Genomic DNA, 15,548 nt, shown 5'->3' with positions numbered 1-15,548 from the left:
CCAAAGAGGTCAGAAGAGAGTGTTAGAACCCCTGAAACTGGAGGTAGGGATGGTTGTAAGCCACCTATGGGTGCTAGAAATTGAGTTAAGCATAAACAACAAATAAAAATTATTTTGATCAAAATTACAGTTTGGGGGCTGAGCTCTGGTTGGTAGAGCACTAGTCCAGCATCCACGAAGCACTGGGTTCAATCCCCAGAGTCACATGAACCAAGTGTGATGACACACACCTATAATCCCAGCAGTCAGGGATGTGTACACAGGCTACACAGTAAGTGGAGACCAGCCTGGGCTATCTGAGACACTGCCTTAAAAACAAAAGATGCATTAAAGTTTTGTTTCTCAAAGGGCAGTATCAAGGGGGGAAAAAAGCATGCCAGTCATGGTGGTGCACACCTTTAATCTCAGCACTCAGAAGACAGAGGTAGCCAGCAGGCAGATTTCTATGAGTTCAAGACCAGCCTAATCCACAAAGCAAGTTCTACGGTTGTTGCATAGACAAACCCTGTCTTGAAAACCAAAAAAAAAAAAAAAGAATAAATAAAAATAAAAGTAAAAATAAAGACAGAAAGAAAGGAAAGGAAAAAGGAAGAAAATCCCAATATGAGACAGAATACCATGAGTCATAGCTGCTAAGGGACTAACCTCTAGAATATATTGTTAAAATGTGGGGAAATCTCAATTAAAAATGTACAAGTCGCTGGGTGCAGAGCATTCACCTGTGATGCAGCTATTCAGGAGACTGAGCTAGAAGGTTTTCCAGCAATAGGTCAGCTTGGGCAGCACATGAGACCCTGTCTCAAAAACATCTGGGGAGATGGTTCAGTGAGTAAAGGACCTGACTTGGAAGCATGAAGACCCCAGTTTAACAACCAGGAGTCAGGTAAAAATGTTGGGAGGGTACAGGGTGATAGTGCTCCCCCAATAGCCATCTAACAGGACCCCCAGCCAGAACCAGCCATGGAAACCTCCATCCGAGCTGTTGGTTAGGTGGAGTCAGGAGGGTTCTGAAAACAATATAGGCTGTTGCCATTGGCCATGGTTGCCGCCCAGAACTTGAAGACGAGTCTATTGCTGAAGACACCATACATTTCAGACACAGGACTTAGAGGAATCAAGCTGGGACTGGCCTGGAAGCCTCCTCCCCGAGGACTAACTCTCAGAGTATCAGAAAGTACTTTGCAAACTGCAGAGGAAAAAAGTAATCAACAGTCTTACCTGGTTGTAAAGCCTTCAGACCGACCACAGCAGCGACCTGCCTGGTGAGCTACCCACAACATTGCAAGGGTAGCAGGCTTATAAGGGGTAGCCAACAGCTGTCTAATTGGATTCAAGGCCCTCATAATGAGAGAATTCATGCCTAATCCCTTTTTTTTGAGATAGGGTTTCTCTGTAGTTTTGGAGCCTGTCCTGGAACTAGCTCTTGTAGACCAGGTTGGCCTCAAACTCACAGAGATCCGCCTGCTTCAGCCTCCCGAGTGCTGGGATTAGAGTCATGCTCCACCACAACCCGGCTTAATCCATTATTTTTTAAACGTAGTCTAAATATTTATATCCACAGATAAATATAGCTCTCACCTATTGGTTTTCTTCTCTGCTTCTATGATAAAATACTGACTAAAAATAACTTGAGGAAGAAACGGTTCATTTAATATTATAATTCCTGGGTTATAGTTATTGCTAAAGAAGTAAGAACAAGAACTCAAGACAGGAGCCTGGAGGCGGGAATTGAAGCAGAGGCCATGGAGGAGCACTATTTATTGGCTTGTTCCCATGGCTTGCTTATTGTTTAGCTCAACCTGCCTTTTTTCCCTTCTCTCTTTCTTTCTTTCTTTCTTTCTTTCTTTCTTTCTTTCTTTCTTTCTTTCTTTTTTGAGACAGGGTTTATTGACCCCTGGTTGTCTTGGAACTTGCTAACTAAACCCTAGACTAGGCTGGCCTCAAACTCACAAAGATCTGCTTGTCTCCACTTCATGAGTGTTGTGATTAAAGGTATGCACCACTATGCCTGAACCCTGGCTTCTGCCCAGGACCACCTGCCGAAGGGTGGCACCATCCACTATGAGCATTAATACATTAATCAAAAAAATGTCCCACCAGCATGCTCACAGGCTAATCTAATGGAGGTAATTTTTCAATTGAAGTGACCTCTTGCCAAATGAGTCTAATCTGTGTCAAGTTGTCAAATACTTAACTAAACACACTCCTTGTCAAAAAAGGCTGCTTTTGCAGCAGATCAAAGACTTACTGAGATCCATAACTAGTCACAATGCAGAGGCTAAGGGGCCATGTCGGTGCCCTGCAGCAACAGATGAACCTACAATGAAATCCCTACAACTGTGGAAGAGTGGCCAGAGTGTAAGAATCAGAATAGCAGGATGCCTGTCCAGAGGTGGTATCTTCTAGACATGACAGGGAAGCTGCACCCATGAAATCTCAGCAATAGGGTTGCCTGAACAAGACCTGCATAAGGACAGCATGGACGGGAGGAATTTCACAAGGCCTTACCCCTAGATGAAGAGCTACAGGCAATCCATGGCTGCTGAAAGAGGGAGAATCTACCTCAAGGAAAGAGCCCCCGATAGGTTAGCCAATCCCAGGAGGCTGCTCCCAAACACCTAGACATGTGAGCAACCCTAAATGGGCTCAGCAAGAAATATATGAAGAGTTCATGAATCAGAGAGCAAGTGACAGGAATATGGGTGGAGTGGGAGGGGGCGAGGGAGTGGGGAAATGATGGGAATACATAAATACAATATTTGTGTATGAAATATCAACAAATAAAAATCTTTTAAAGAAGCTGGGACAGGCCCAGCCCAGGCCGGGGTGCAAGGCAGCCAGAGGACATAGGGAAGGGGTCACCCCATGAACAAGTGTGAGATGGAGAGAGGGGAGAGAGAGCAGAGGAGTGGGTTTATGTACTATGAAAAGAGGCAGAACTGGAAATGTGTTGGTGACAAGTAACAGCCTAAGGTGAGAGGTCTGTGCCATGTCTCCACCTGTAGCTGTACCGAAGCAGGAGTCTGCATCGATGTCTGTGGCCCATGAGGACATCCGTGGTCTGGGCTGCCTGCCATCTGGGGATATGTTGATGACCGAGTGCCACGCTGAGTCAGCCTTGCCCCTTGCCATTGAGCTGGCCTCCCTGGAGTAAGCACGGGGAAGCTGGAGGGTTGATCAGATCAGCTACCACCCAGAGCCACATCCAGGGCTTTGAGGTGGCCCACCCCCAACACCTACCCCATCTACGAACTGCTGGAGCTTGTGAAGGGACCAGCCCTGCAGAATCAAAGCTGCAGGGTCTCCCTGACTCAGGGCAACAAGAGGATATCAGAGAGGAGTTCTGGTGAGGATCCAGTATGGATGGTGTAGCAGAACCCAGAGGCCTCAAACCAGACCAATGACACTTTGGAATGAACACTTGCAAGTAAAGCCATTTGGACAAAAGGATAGGATATGCTGTGTGGCACACTGCAGCATCCACGGTGACATGTTTTTCTTTTGGGGGGAAGGTAGGAGGCGGAGGGTAGATATGGATGGACTGGGAAATGGGTAGGGTTGGGGTGCATGATGTGAAATTCACAAAGAATCAATTTTAAAACTATGGGGGGAAAGTTGGATGTGAGGCTGATGAAATGGCTTAGTGTTGAGAGCACTTGCTCCTCTTGCAGAAGACCCAGGTTCTCTTTAAACACCTACACAGTGGCTCACAACCTTGTAACTCCACTTCCTGGGGATCCCACATCCTCTGGCCTCCTCAGGCACCAGGCATACATGGTGCCATACATACAAGCAGGCAAAACACTTATACACGCTCTTTTATTCAGATATACGTGCTTGTGGTCCGAGTGCTGGGGATTTGAAGACTGGGAATCCCTGGCCAGCCCGCCTAACCTCACTGGTGAACTATGCCAGTAAGAGACCCTGTATGAAAGGAAGGGGACAGCATTCCCAAGGATGGCACCGAAGGTTGTCCTCTGACCTCCACATGGTCATTCACCCATGAACGTGCTCACCCACACACATACACATTCACACACATGAGAAACGTGGACAAAGACTTGGAAAACGTTTGTTTTTAAAGATTTATTTAGTTTTAGCCTGGTGAGGTGGTACATGCCTTAAATTCCTGCACTTAGGAGGCAGAGGCAGTCAGAGATCTGAGTCTGAGGTCAGCCTGGTCTATGTAGTGTGTTTCAGGACAGCCAGCACTACGTAGTGAGAGCTTGTCTCAAATCAAACAAACAAAAAATTATTTGTTTTATTTGTGTATTAATATAGGGATGGGTACAGTCGGAGGCTGGAAGAGTGTGATGGGTCCCCTAGAACTGGAGTTACAGCACTTGTAAGCCACTTGATATGAGTTCCAGGAATCAAATTCTAGTCCTCTGGAAGAGCAATACACTCTCGTAACTGTTCTCCAGCCCCTTGAATAGACATTTCTCAAAAAGTTGCCCAGATGTATCCTAAATATGTGAAAAACCTGAATAATGTCCCTAGTCACCAGAGAATGCAACCCAAACTACCAAACACCACTGAGCGCACACGCACACACACACACACACACAGAGAGAGAGAGAGAGAGAGAGAGAGAGAGAGAGACAGAGACAGAGACAGAGACAGAGACAGAGACAGAGAGAGGAAAATGTGGAGAAGTAGGAATGCTTGTGCAAAGCTGATGAGACTGGAAACTGGCTGCTGTGGAAGTCTCAAAGGCTCCTGAAAAAAAGTGTAGGGGCCATGGAGCTGGCTCAGCGGGTAAAGCCCCTGGCACTGAGGCTGACATAATGATTTGATCCCCAGAGCCTACATGGAAGGAAAGAAGTGACTCCTGCAAGTTGTCTTCTCACTCTACATGTGCACCATGGCATACACTGCCCCACAATAAATAAATGAATGAAATACAGGATTGAAAAGCAAACTTAAATACAGTGTTTCTGTAAACAACACTAATAAAACTTGGTGGGACACACATTAACAACTGATTGGAAGGTGGGCTATTTGGGAAGGGGTCAGCAGGAGTGGGAGGAGAAAGAGAGGGTAACGGGGGTGAATATGATCAAAATACACATGACACGTATGTAGATGTCATAATAAAAACCCATTGTGATAACCACATCTACTATTAAAAACACTAACAGTAGAGTTAAAGCGATCCTGGCCGCCGGAAGCCAAGGAATGCTAGGTGCTACAGCTCAGGTGGAGAGCATTCTGGCAGCTGGGAGTACAGGTCACAGTGAACAGAGCAGTTTGCCTCTCTAGGGAAAGGCTTCCCAATGTAACAGCTCCGCTCTGGCAGAAGAGGGCTTCCCCAGGGAAGTTGTCAGTTTGGCTCTGGTGCCCCAGGGTATAGCAACACCACTGCCACTCTGGTACGGGAACTTGTCTCCTCTGCTCCATTCTGGTGAAAGAAGTTCTTCACCCAAACCTCATCCAAGAGATTTAGTGGGAGAAAGAACTCAGGAGAGTGGCTGCCTCTGCCAGGGTGGAAAAGGGGCAGCAGCAAACAGAACAGGTGCAGGGTTTATATAGGACTTCTTAGGGGTGGAGTTTTCCCAGGGAGAAGAGGGATAGGTTAGTTTTCCCTACTCAGTGATTGGTTAGTTTAGCTGGTCAGTGGCTGAGATGGCTGATTTCAGGACCAAAGTGTATTTCTTTCACTGGCGTATTTTAGCTTTTTGGCTTTAGTTTGGGGTCCAAGGCATAGTTTTTTCCCCCACTGCCTCTGATTCTAGGACCAAAGTGTTTCTTAGGCACTCGTTTCAGGGTCAGGGTGTATCTCTTTGGTTCTGGGTTCGGGGCTAAAGCATTTCTTTCACTGACTCAGGTCTCAGAACCAGGGTGTGCTTCATTCACTGGCTCTGATTACAGACGTGGAACTCCAGTCTCCGTTTCCAACCCAGGACTTCGTGGAAGCTAGGCAAGCACTTCACCAACTGAGCCATAACCTCCGCCTTGGGGTTTTTCAGTTTCTGGCCAGTAGGTGACGCTGGAGCTCGACCAATACCAGACACAAGGACCTGAGCGTCCTTTGCTAAGCTTGCCCCCGCCTCTCTACTTCCGCTTCCGAGGGCCGTCACTTCCGGGACCTCCGCGTGCAACGGCTGGGAAGGACTCCTTCAACATGGCTCCCGCAGAGACGAGTCTAGCGCTGAACCCGCAGGAAGACGCAAAGTTTCAGAAGGTTCTGACACAAGCCCAACATCTCGTGAAAAAGGTGAGCGGCCGGGCGCCCCGGCCCAGCAGAGGCGGCAGGGTTGGAGACTGCGGTTCAAGCGGGGAGACTGAGGCAGGTCGGGAGTCGGTGTGAGGTTTTGCTCCTTAGGCCCTCAGGACTCACGTGGAGAGAAAGGGATACCACGTGTAGGAGCATGGCACATCCAAATCGCAGAATATATTAAAGTTGCAACGACTCCACTTTAGCCCGCAAAGTGAGGGTTCATGGGCTCCCGCAGCCCTCGGGAGGTGTGTATGTCCTCTTCCGTTGGAGAGCTTAGGAGGCGGAATTGACGTCCAGAAACCCAGCGCCTGGGAGGAGGACGCAGAAAGAGTGAGAGGCAGAAATAGCCTGGATTACATATTCAGATCAGGGCTTAGCGGAAAAAAATAGAGACATTGCCTTGCCGGGCGGTGGTGACACACGCCTTTAATCCCAGCACCCTGGAGGCGCAGGTAGGCGGATCTTTTGAGTTCGAGGCCAGCCTGGTCTACGTAGTTCCAGGACAGCTTGGGATACATAGAGAAACCCCGTCTCGAAAAGAAAGATCAAGACAAAAAAAAAGAAGAAGAAAAAAATAGACATGTCAGGCAAGCTCTAGTTGCCCGCAGTAGCCCCTAACAAAGGTTAATATTCCCTTTGGTTTTTAGCATGAAATGCACTGGAGAAAATGAAATATTTTTTTGTGGGGGGTCTTTCAGAAAGGGTTCTTTTTTTCTTTTTCTTTTCTCCTCCACCCCCCCCCCCACAGGGTTTCTCTGTGGCTTTGGAGCTCTCGTAGGCTGGCCTCAAACTCTCAGAGATCCACCTGCCTCTGCCTCCCGAGTCCTGGGATTAAAGGCGTGCGCCACCACTGTCTGGCTGGATCTACTGTAGCCCAGACTAGTCTGAAATTTATTGTGCAGCTGAGTCCTTTACCCTTGTATCCAGTCCACTTCCTGAATGCTGGGATTACAGGCCTGGGTCACTCCCTGATAGAAAACAAGTAGGTTAGCATATGGTGACAGAGAAGTAGTCTGCACTTTGAAGGGTCACAACTGGAAATAACATAGTCTGGTTAGGTGTGAATAAGCTGTCGCTTGCATTCAGAGTCAAAGTCTCAGGTTCTGAGTGACAATGACAGACAATTGCCTGTTTATCCATTCGCTCAGTACAGCTAGCTCTCAAACACATGTCCTGAGGTGATAGAAGACTTTCTTCGGGGGGGGGGGTGAGTGTGCACATGTGTGTCTGTGGCGTGTCAGTCAGAAGACAACCTTTAGGAGTCTGTCTCTTGCACTGTTGCTCCCTATGATTGAGCCATCCTGCTGCTCCAGAAAAACCATTGGCAGCCCAACAGTTTTCCTTAAGAAAACTTTGATAAGAGAGACATCAAACACCTAGTTCTTTAATTAGTGCTGTGCCAGAGATGTGAGTAGGTTTACCGACCAAGGGGGTTGAGAGCCAGGCAGGGTGATAGATACCTGCAGTCCCAGTGCTGGGGCACACAGGCAGGCAAATCTCTGCTTACCTCCAAAGCGACTTCAGAATTAATATCCCTCAAAGGCCACGGTGGTTCAGGCCTTTAACCCCAACATTCAGCAGTTAGAGGCCAGCCTGGTCTACATAGTGAGTTCCACGCAGCCAACGTTCTGTAGTGAGACCCTATTCAGGAAGGTACTCACTCACAAACACACATACACACGTTTTGGTACAGTATGAGTTTGTATTTTTTTAAATGTTTATTTGTTTTTGTTCTCAGCAAAAGAAGGAAGAAAAAAGTCTTAATCCTGGAGTGATCTTTGTGGGCCACCTGCCAGCAATATTTTCTGAAAGTCACCTCTATGATTACTTTACCCAGTTTGGCACTATTAGCAGATACAGACTGTCGAGAAGTAAACGGGTAAGAGTGTGAACTCAGCTGTGTGTGTCTGTTTTCAGTTGTTATCGTCCATTGTGTTCATACACACGGCACTGTTACCTACAAAGTTGACACTCAAGAACTTTTCACAAGCCAGGCATGATGGTATGTGCCTTTAGTCCCACCACTTAGAAAGCAGGGACCAGCACATCTCTGTTGACTGCAAAGCCCTCCTCGCTTGTATCATGAGTTCCAAGACAACCAGGGATACATAAGGATGTTCTGACTAGAAATAGATAAGCATAAATAACTTCACAAGTTGCAATGGAAAGTAAGCCTGGCACAGTGGTGTATTCCTTCAGTCCCGATACGTGAGAGGCAGAGGCAAGCCACAGCTGTATAGTGGGGAATCCTGTCTCAAAAAGAAAGTGAAAAGTTGTGAGGTGGGGAGCGCTCAGTCTGTAGCTCTCAATCTGCAGAGGCCAGGTGTGGCTATGTGCACTGTAACCCACTGCTGGGGAAGGTGAGGACGGGGTTCCCGAGGCTTCCTGATAAGCCAACCTAGCTCAAGTCCAGGCCACTGAGAGACTGTTTGGGGGCTAGGGAAATGGCATAATGGCTAAGAGGTCTTTTGCTGTAAGCATGAGGTAGAACACACACATCAGATTTCATAGCAAGTGTGATGGGTTATTTTATTTTGTTGTCCTCGTTCCACGGAATGACAATCTGAGTCTTACATGTTACTCTGTGCCTTGTGACACTGGAGAGTTGGTAGTGTTCGCCCTTGGCCTGTGAGATAGGTTGTGCTGCCTGCATTTTCCGCTTTAGTACTAGGGCTGGAACCCAGGGCGTAAGAGGTAAGCACTAGGTGGCGTTCCTGTCTTATTTTTGAGACAGGGTCTTAACTAAGTTGCCCAGACTGACCTGATTAGACTTACAAGAACCAACAGATTGTCCTGCCTCAGCGTCCTGTGTAACTGGATTACAGGTGTGCCCAGACTGCTATATTCCTAATGAAACAACATGCTTATGACACAGGAGATCACCAGTGAAACAACCCGTGAGTCCAGGGCTGTGGGAGCCCAAAGATGGACTTCTTACCACTTACTTACTCAATTGCTATTGGCTACATTGGCCAGAATACTCACATGTCATACTGAGGGGAACTTTAAGGATACTAGAAAATCCGTTTGTTCCAAGTTGTGACCGCCTGGTTGTTTTCCTTTTGAATAACAAGTTCAAGAGTGCATGGAGTGGAGTTGAAGTGGCAGTTGTGACTGCTGTCTCCTGAGCACCCACAGGGGTGTGTTAGAGCTTGGTGATGTGTTAGATTTAACTGCTCTTTCTGTGGGTTTTCATTTGCAGACTGGAAACAGCAGAGGGTATGGTTTTGTGGAGTTTGAGTCTGAGGATGTTGCCAAGATAGTTGCAGAAACAATGGACAACTACCTTTTTGGTGCAAGACTTCTATCGTGTAAGTACTCTGACGTAGCTGAGGGCCGTTTCTACACAGATACGGTTAAGCAGTTACTTGTGGGGCTTGTACTCAGGAAGAAGAGCTTAATGGGTGATTGAAAAGGACTTGGTGGACTGGAGAGTTGGCTCAGCAGTTAAGAGACTCTGCTCTTCCAGAGGTCTTGAGATCAATTCCCAGCAACCACATGGTGTGGCTCACAACCATCTGTAGTGAGATCAGGTGCTCTCTTCTGGCCTGCAGGTGTACATGCAGGCAGAACACTATACATAATAAATAAGTGAATCTCAACAAAGAAAAGGACTTGACTGAAGACTGGCGGGTTAAAGCCTAACATGGTGGTACACACCTTTAATCCCAGCACATGGGATATGAAGGCAGAAGCAGGCAGATTTGTCTCAAAGAAAAGGGGGGACTAGGCATGAGCCAGGTAAAGGGGTGCAAGTATAGACTGAGGTCATCTCTGACCACATGAATGGTAAATGCTGAACCAGAGGTGACTTATATTTATTTGTTGGGGAATGTAAGGGAACTGGAATAGGGGGAAAATAGGCTATAGGTCAGATTCTTGATACCCATAAAATTAGAGTTTATTCTGAGGTCTGGGTACAGCCTTCATGGTGTCTAAACAGGATCATACCAAAAGTAAAGAATCCTGTCTCAAAGTCAGACTAAGTGACATTGGATGCAGCTCCAGGTTCTGTGAGAGGATCTGAAGGACACAAGGCAGAATGGTGGAGCAGAAAACCACATGCTTTCCTCCCGCCCCGCACAGATGCTCTCAATCCAAACCACATGCATTGCCTCATTCAGTTACAGCCACTCAGTTCGGTGTCCATCCCAAGACACCTGTAGATCACTGTCCAGATCTTTGTCCTTGGAAGATAGGCCTACGTTCCCGCATCTACATACGTCCATAGTAGAGTGTGCTCTACCTTGGGACTGGTCCACAGGGCTTCCTGGTAACATTGTTCTCCCAGTTCCTTCGCCATGAGAGACATTCTCGGTGGCCTGATGGGGGTCCCATGCTCAGTTGACTGGGCAGGAACTTGAGAGTACAGGGTCTGCTCTTTGTCTGCTTTGAGGGAAACATTAGAAAGGGCTCTGGATTCTACAGACTATTGTCTGTTCAGGATAGAATGGGATCGTCTGGGTCTGGAGTTAGCTTGGCTGGTAGAGTGCTGGCCTAGCATGCACAAGGCTCTAGATTTCATCCCTAGGGACTCAATGACACAGGCTTTTAATGCTGTATTCGCATTAAATGTGGACGTCATTCTAGCAACATGGGTTTAGAGCCAGCTAGACTACATGAGACCCTGTGTTTAAAAGAAAGAGCAGAGTCGGCTTCACAGGTAAAGGTTTATGCTGTGAAAGTATGGCAGTCCAAGTTCCATCACCCAAACCCACATAAAGGTGGGAGGAGAGAGCCAACTTCACAGAGCTGTCCTCTGGCCTCCACATGCGTCAAGGCATGTGAACCCATACACATGGGTTTGCATACATAGCAATAACTGTTTGAGTTTTAAAAAGTTATTTTTCTATGATACAGTTACTTCATACGATAAGAAATGGCCCTAGGGAAAATATAAAATTAAAGTTAAAATCCTTTTTGTGTGTGTGTGTGTTCTTTTTTGTTTTGTTCTTTTTATATATAGGTAAATTTATGCCACCAGAAAAAGTCCATAAGGACCTTTTTAAAGAGTGGAACGTTCCCTTTCATCAGCCATTATTTCCGGCAGTGGATCGCTATAATCAGAAACGGGGGCATTTGCAAATGTTGAAGATGGAATATCGGTTCAAGAAGAAGGAAAAATTACTCCGGAAGAAACTAGCTAAGAAGGGGATCGATTATAGTTTCCCTTCGTTGGTAGGTATCCTTTCCTGAGTCTTTCCCAGTGGTTTCTCTTTGGGATGGGGTTTCTACCTCACTAGTTCTGGCACAAATCTATATGATTGTCCTCTATTCCAATGCTTCTCACATGCTAAGGTTTGGGTTGTTTGGGGCGTGTAGTTCTTTTGGCTGATTGGCAGCCAGGCGAGACTCCGCCCAAGTGAGGCAAGTGGTCTGTTGCTGAGCACTTGTACAATTCTGTGTGTTAGGGTTTTTACTGAAACTTTGAAACACTGCATTGTGGGTTCTTGTTAATGTTTATGGCCCCAAGGATGGAATCCAGAGCACTGAGTATACACCATCCATTCCTCCACCCAAACCCTGTGTCCCCTTTCTGGAGAAAACTCTCTGAGTTGCATGGACTGGTTTGAAAGCAGTCTAGCTTAGGGAAGCCTTTGTCATAGTTCCTCCTGCGTTTGCTCCTGGGTAGATAGATGGGCTTCCAACCCTACATAGGCACCTGCTGCTATTGATGTTGCTAAGACTGGGTCTTTCGTTCCAAGCTGGCATCAAACATGTTATGCAGCCTCTTTGTCCTGAGTGCTGGGATCTAGGTTTATGCAATCCTGAAGGTATAACCTGGGGCTTTAGGTATGCTGCATTATATGAACTACGTCACCAGACCCCTGCCAGATTTGTTCCCCCAATACAATTCTTCACCTGTGTCCCAAACTGAATACCAGCTACCTCAGAGGCCAAAAGAAGGCATTGGATCCCCTAAAACTATAGTTGACAGATAGTTGTGAACCATCATATGGGTGCTGGGCATTGAACCTGGGTCCTCTGAAAGAGCAGCCAGTGCTCTTAATTGTTGAAGCATCTCTCTAGTCACCAGCATTTTAAGCCAGGGTCTTGCTACATGATCTAGGCTCCCCACAAACTGGCGATCCTTTCGCCTCAGCCTTCCAAGTGCTGTGATTATAAACATGAGATACTCACCTGGGTTATAACAAAGCCTTTGCCCCTGGTTACATTTGAACCATTTGGTAGCTGGACATTGATGCTTAAAATAGTCATTCAGCTACAGCATGTTCATATAGCTGATAAATATGCAAATTGTTTCTTTGCAGGTGTTACCTAATCCAAAGAAAGGGGCTTCACAGGGCACTCCGGAGTCCAAGGGTAACCAGGTGAGATCGGCTCGATAATGGCCACAGTTACTATAGAAATACTTTCAAAAATGTTGGCAAGATGACTTGGGATGAAGGCACTTGGCCTACCTAGTTCAGTCCCGGGGTCTCACATGGTTTGAAGGAAAGAGCTGACTCTTAAAAGTTTTTCTCTGATCTCCATATATATGTGTACACACACAGAGTAATTTAAAAATTTTTAAGGCTCATTACCTGAAAAAAGAAAGTTAATTTCTGCTACTTTATTTTTTGTTGTTGTTGTTAAATTTCAGTTGGGCAGTTGTGGCGCACGCCTTTAATACCAGCATTTGGGAGGCAGTGACAGGCGGATCTCTGAATTTGAGGCCAACCTGATCTACAAGAGCTAGTTCCAGGACAGGCTCCAAAGCTGCAGGGAAACCCTGTCTCAAAAAACCCCAAAAAACAGTTGAGGGGGTTTTTAGGATTTTTTTGAGACCTAGTGATTTTAATGTAGCCCATGTGAACCCCCATCTTACTGTGTTGTGAAGATGAATGTCTCATCCTCCTGCCTGCCACATCCCTAGTGCTGGGACTCTAGGTTTCTACCACTATTGCTGGTCCCTTGCATTACGGATTGTTTTGTTTTTTGAGACAAGGTTTCTCAATAGCTCTGGAGTCTGTCCTGGAACTTGCTCTGTAGACCAGGCTGGCCTCGAACTCACAGATCATTCAACAGCGACTAGGAGATAAAAACAGATCCCATGGTACAACTTAGAATTAGGATGGTGGTGGTGGGTGGTTGTTCCTGATAAAGCCAGGAAAGCAGTGATGGTGGGTGGTTGTTGTAAATGCCTGCTCTCAGCCCTGGACTGTAATAATAGACTTGTTGATTTTAGGATCCCACACCAGTTTGTACACCAACATTTTTGGAGAGACGAAAATCACAAATGACTGAAATCGATGACAATAAAGATGATGAAATCATTTTCAAACAGCCCGTGCCCACAGTGAAAGAAGAGGCACCAAAGACTCCAACACCTGCGCGCTCTGGGACAAAAAGACCAAGAAAAAGGAAGAGCAACCAGTGATCCTGAAAGCATGCTGTGTGTGTCTTCCAGGCAGATGTGGTTTTGTTATAAAGGCCTACATTTGTTACTGGTGCTGCGACATGCAAGCCACTGACGAGATTATTGGAGGAAAAACACGTTTGTTCATGCCGGTGAGGCACGCCATCAGGAAGTTGGCTGTTGTGCCCTCTCCTGGCCTGAGTTTTATTCAGGCTTCATGGCTGCCTTAGTTTACTCTGCCTGTATCACATCACAGACTTAGATACCACCAGTGCTGTGCACATAAAACCCCAGAGAATATGGCAGGCTTCAACCTTAGACCCCAGAAACTGGAAGTTAAATACACATGGAGGACGAGAAGGCAGTTCACGTGTGAATACACATTTGCACAAGTGCTATAAGAACCTGGAATAACTTGTTTTCATACATAATTACAGTGAGCTAGTTTAGGTTTGACAGATCAGTTTCAGCAGGAATAATCAAGATTCAGTGGCCAAACGTTTCTACCATTTATCTGTGTATAAGAGAAAAGAAAACTTTTTGTATTGGGGGGGTCCACCATCTGTTTGTTGCTGTGCTTACTATTGCTCATGCAGGTTTGTTAATATACCTATCAATCACCATTGAGCGTTCTTTTCATCCTTGTGTGGGGTGTGAGCATATATGCTTGTGTGTGAGTACGCAAGCCTGAGGGGAGATCCAGTCTTCTGTCACTGCCCTTACTCATTTGAGATAGGACTGTTTCTGGTTTGTTTTTTGAGACAAGTGTTTCTCTGTGTAGCCCTGGCTGTGCTGGAACTCATTCTGTAAACCAGCCTGGCTTCAAACTCTACCCCAAGATCTTCCTGCCTGTGCCTCCTAACTGCGGAGATTAAATGCATGTGTCGCCATCACCCAGCTTGAGATAGGACTCCTGATGAACCTGACGTAATGGACAGGCCATAACAGCACCTGGATGGCCTGGCAGTGAGTTCAGGACCTAGGTGAATGCATTGTGTGTGAGAGAGCCTCTTTTCACCAGTAGACACTTGGCTAGTTTCCTGATGTTTGTTTAAGCTAATGAATAGAATTTAGAATGTAGGCAGAATGTCATCTTTTGTATGTGGTGTAAGCTGAACTCTCTTCAGTCACTTTACCTTATGTGTATATGTCTCATGTTAGAGGAGGAAGGAGCTCATATCGGCATGGCATGGTTTAGAAGTCAGAGCAATCCTTTTGTCTCTTCTGCCCAGTGGTGCATCACCAAGCCTGGTTCTTCAGGATCAAACTGAAGTGCTCACATTTGTGTAACAAGTACTGTACTCTGGTCCTCCCAGACTCATTCCAACCCTCCTGAATCCATCTCTAGGTATGTGCCACCTTACCTGGCATCTCCCCTGCCACACCACACTTCATTCTACCACTGTGAATCCTCAACCCTAAGAAGTGGTTTTTAATTAATGTGTTAGGGTTGCTGTGAAGAGACACCATGATGACAGCAACTCTTGATAAAAGGAAAATTTTCAATTGGGATGGCTTACAGTTTCGGGGGTTTAATCCATCATGGTAGATGTGGTTCTGGAGAGGTAGCTGAGCGTTCTGCACCTTTTGCAGGCAACAGGAAGTGAGCTAAGACACTTAGTGGTATCTAGAGCAAGTATGCATCCTCAAAGCTCACCTTCACAGTGACACTCCCTTTGGGGGCCACTTTCTTTAAAACCACCAGAAATGACTAACATTTGTCTCAAAGTAACATTGGTGTACTTTATGTGCTTATGATGATGTCCTCTGGCCTCAGTATCTGGACATCGACACTTATTAAGATTATGTGTGCTGGGCACTGGGGGCATGCACCTTTGATCCCAGCACTTGGGAGGCAGAGACAGGCAAATCTCCTGAGTTTGAGGCCAGCCTGGTCTACAAGGGCTAGTTCCTGAACAGGCTCCAAAGCTACAGAAAAACCCTGTCTTGAAAAACAACAACACAAAA

The 15,548-nt window shown here is 46.4% G+C and overlaps 1 protein-coding gene across 1 annotated transcript; it reads left to right on the top strand.

Moving 5' to 3' along the window:
* Positions 1-6,078: 6,078 nt before the first annotated feature.
* Nifk (nucleolar protein interacting with the FHA domain of MKI67) lies at positions 6,079-14,203 on the top strand. The gene is made up of 6 exons (XM_038349347.2): positions 6,079-6,217; positions 7,959-8,099; positions 9,423-9,531; positions 11,187-11,398; positions 12,493-12,552; positions 13,410-14,203. The coding sequence occupies exons 1-6, from the start codon at positions 6,125-6,127 to the stop codon at positions 13,599-13,601; spliced, it is 807 nt and encodes a 268-aa protein (XP_038205275.1). The 5' UTR covers positions 6,079-6,124; the 3' UTR covers positions 13,602-14,203.
* Positions 14,204-15,548: the final 1,345 nt, after the last annotated feature.

This window comes from Arvicola amphibius, chromosome 12 (assembly GCF_903992535.2).
Source record: "Arvicola amphibius chromosome 12, mArvAmp1.2, whole genome shotgun sequence".
Classification (NCBI taxonomy): domain Eukaryota; kingdom Metazoa; phylum Chordata; class Mammalia; order Rodentia; family Cricetidae; genus Arvicola; species Arvicola amphibius.
This window is presented reverse-complemented; position numbering and strand designations above follow the sequence as displayed.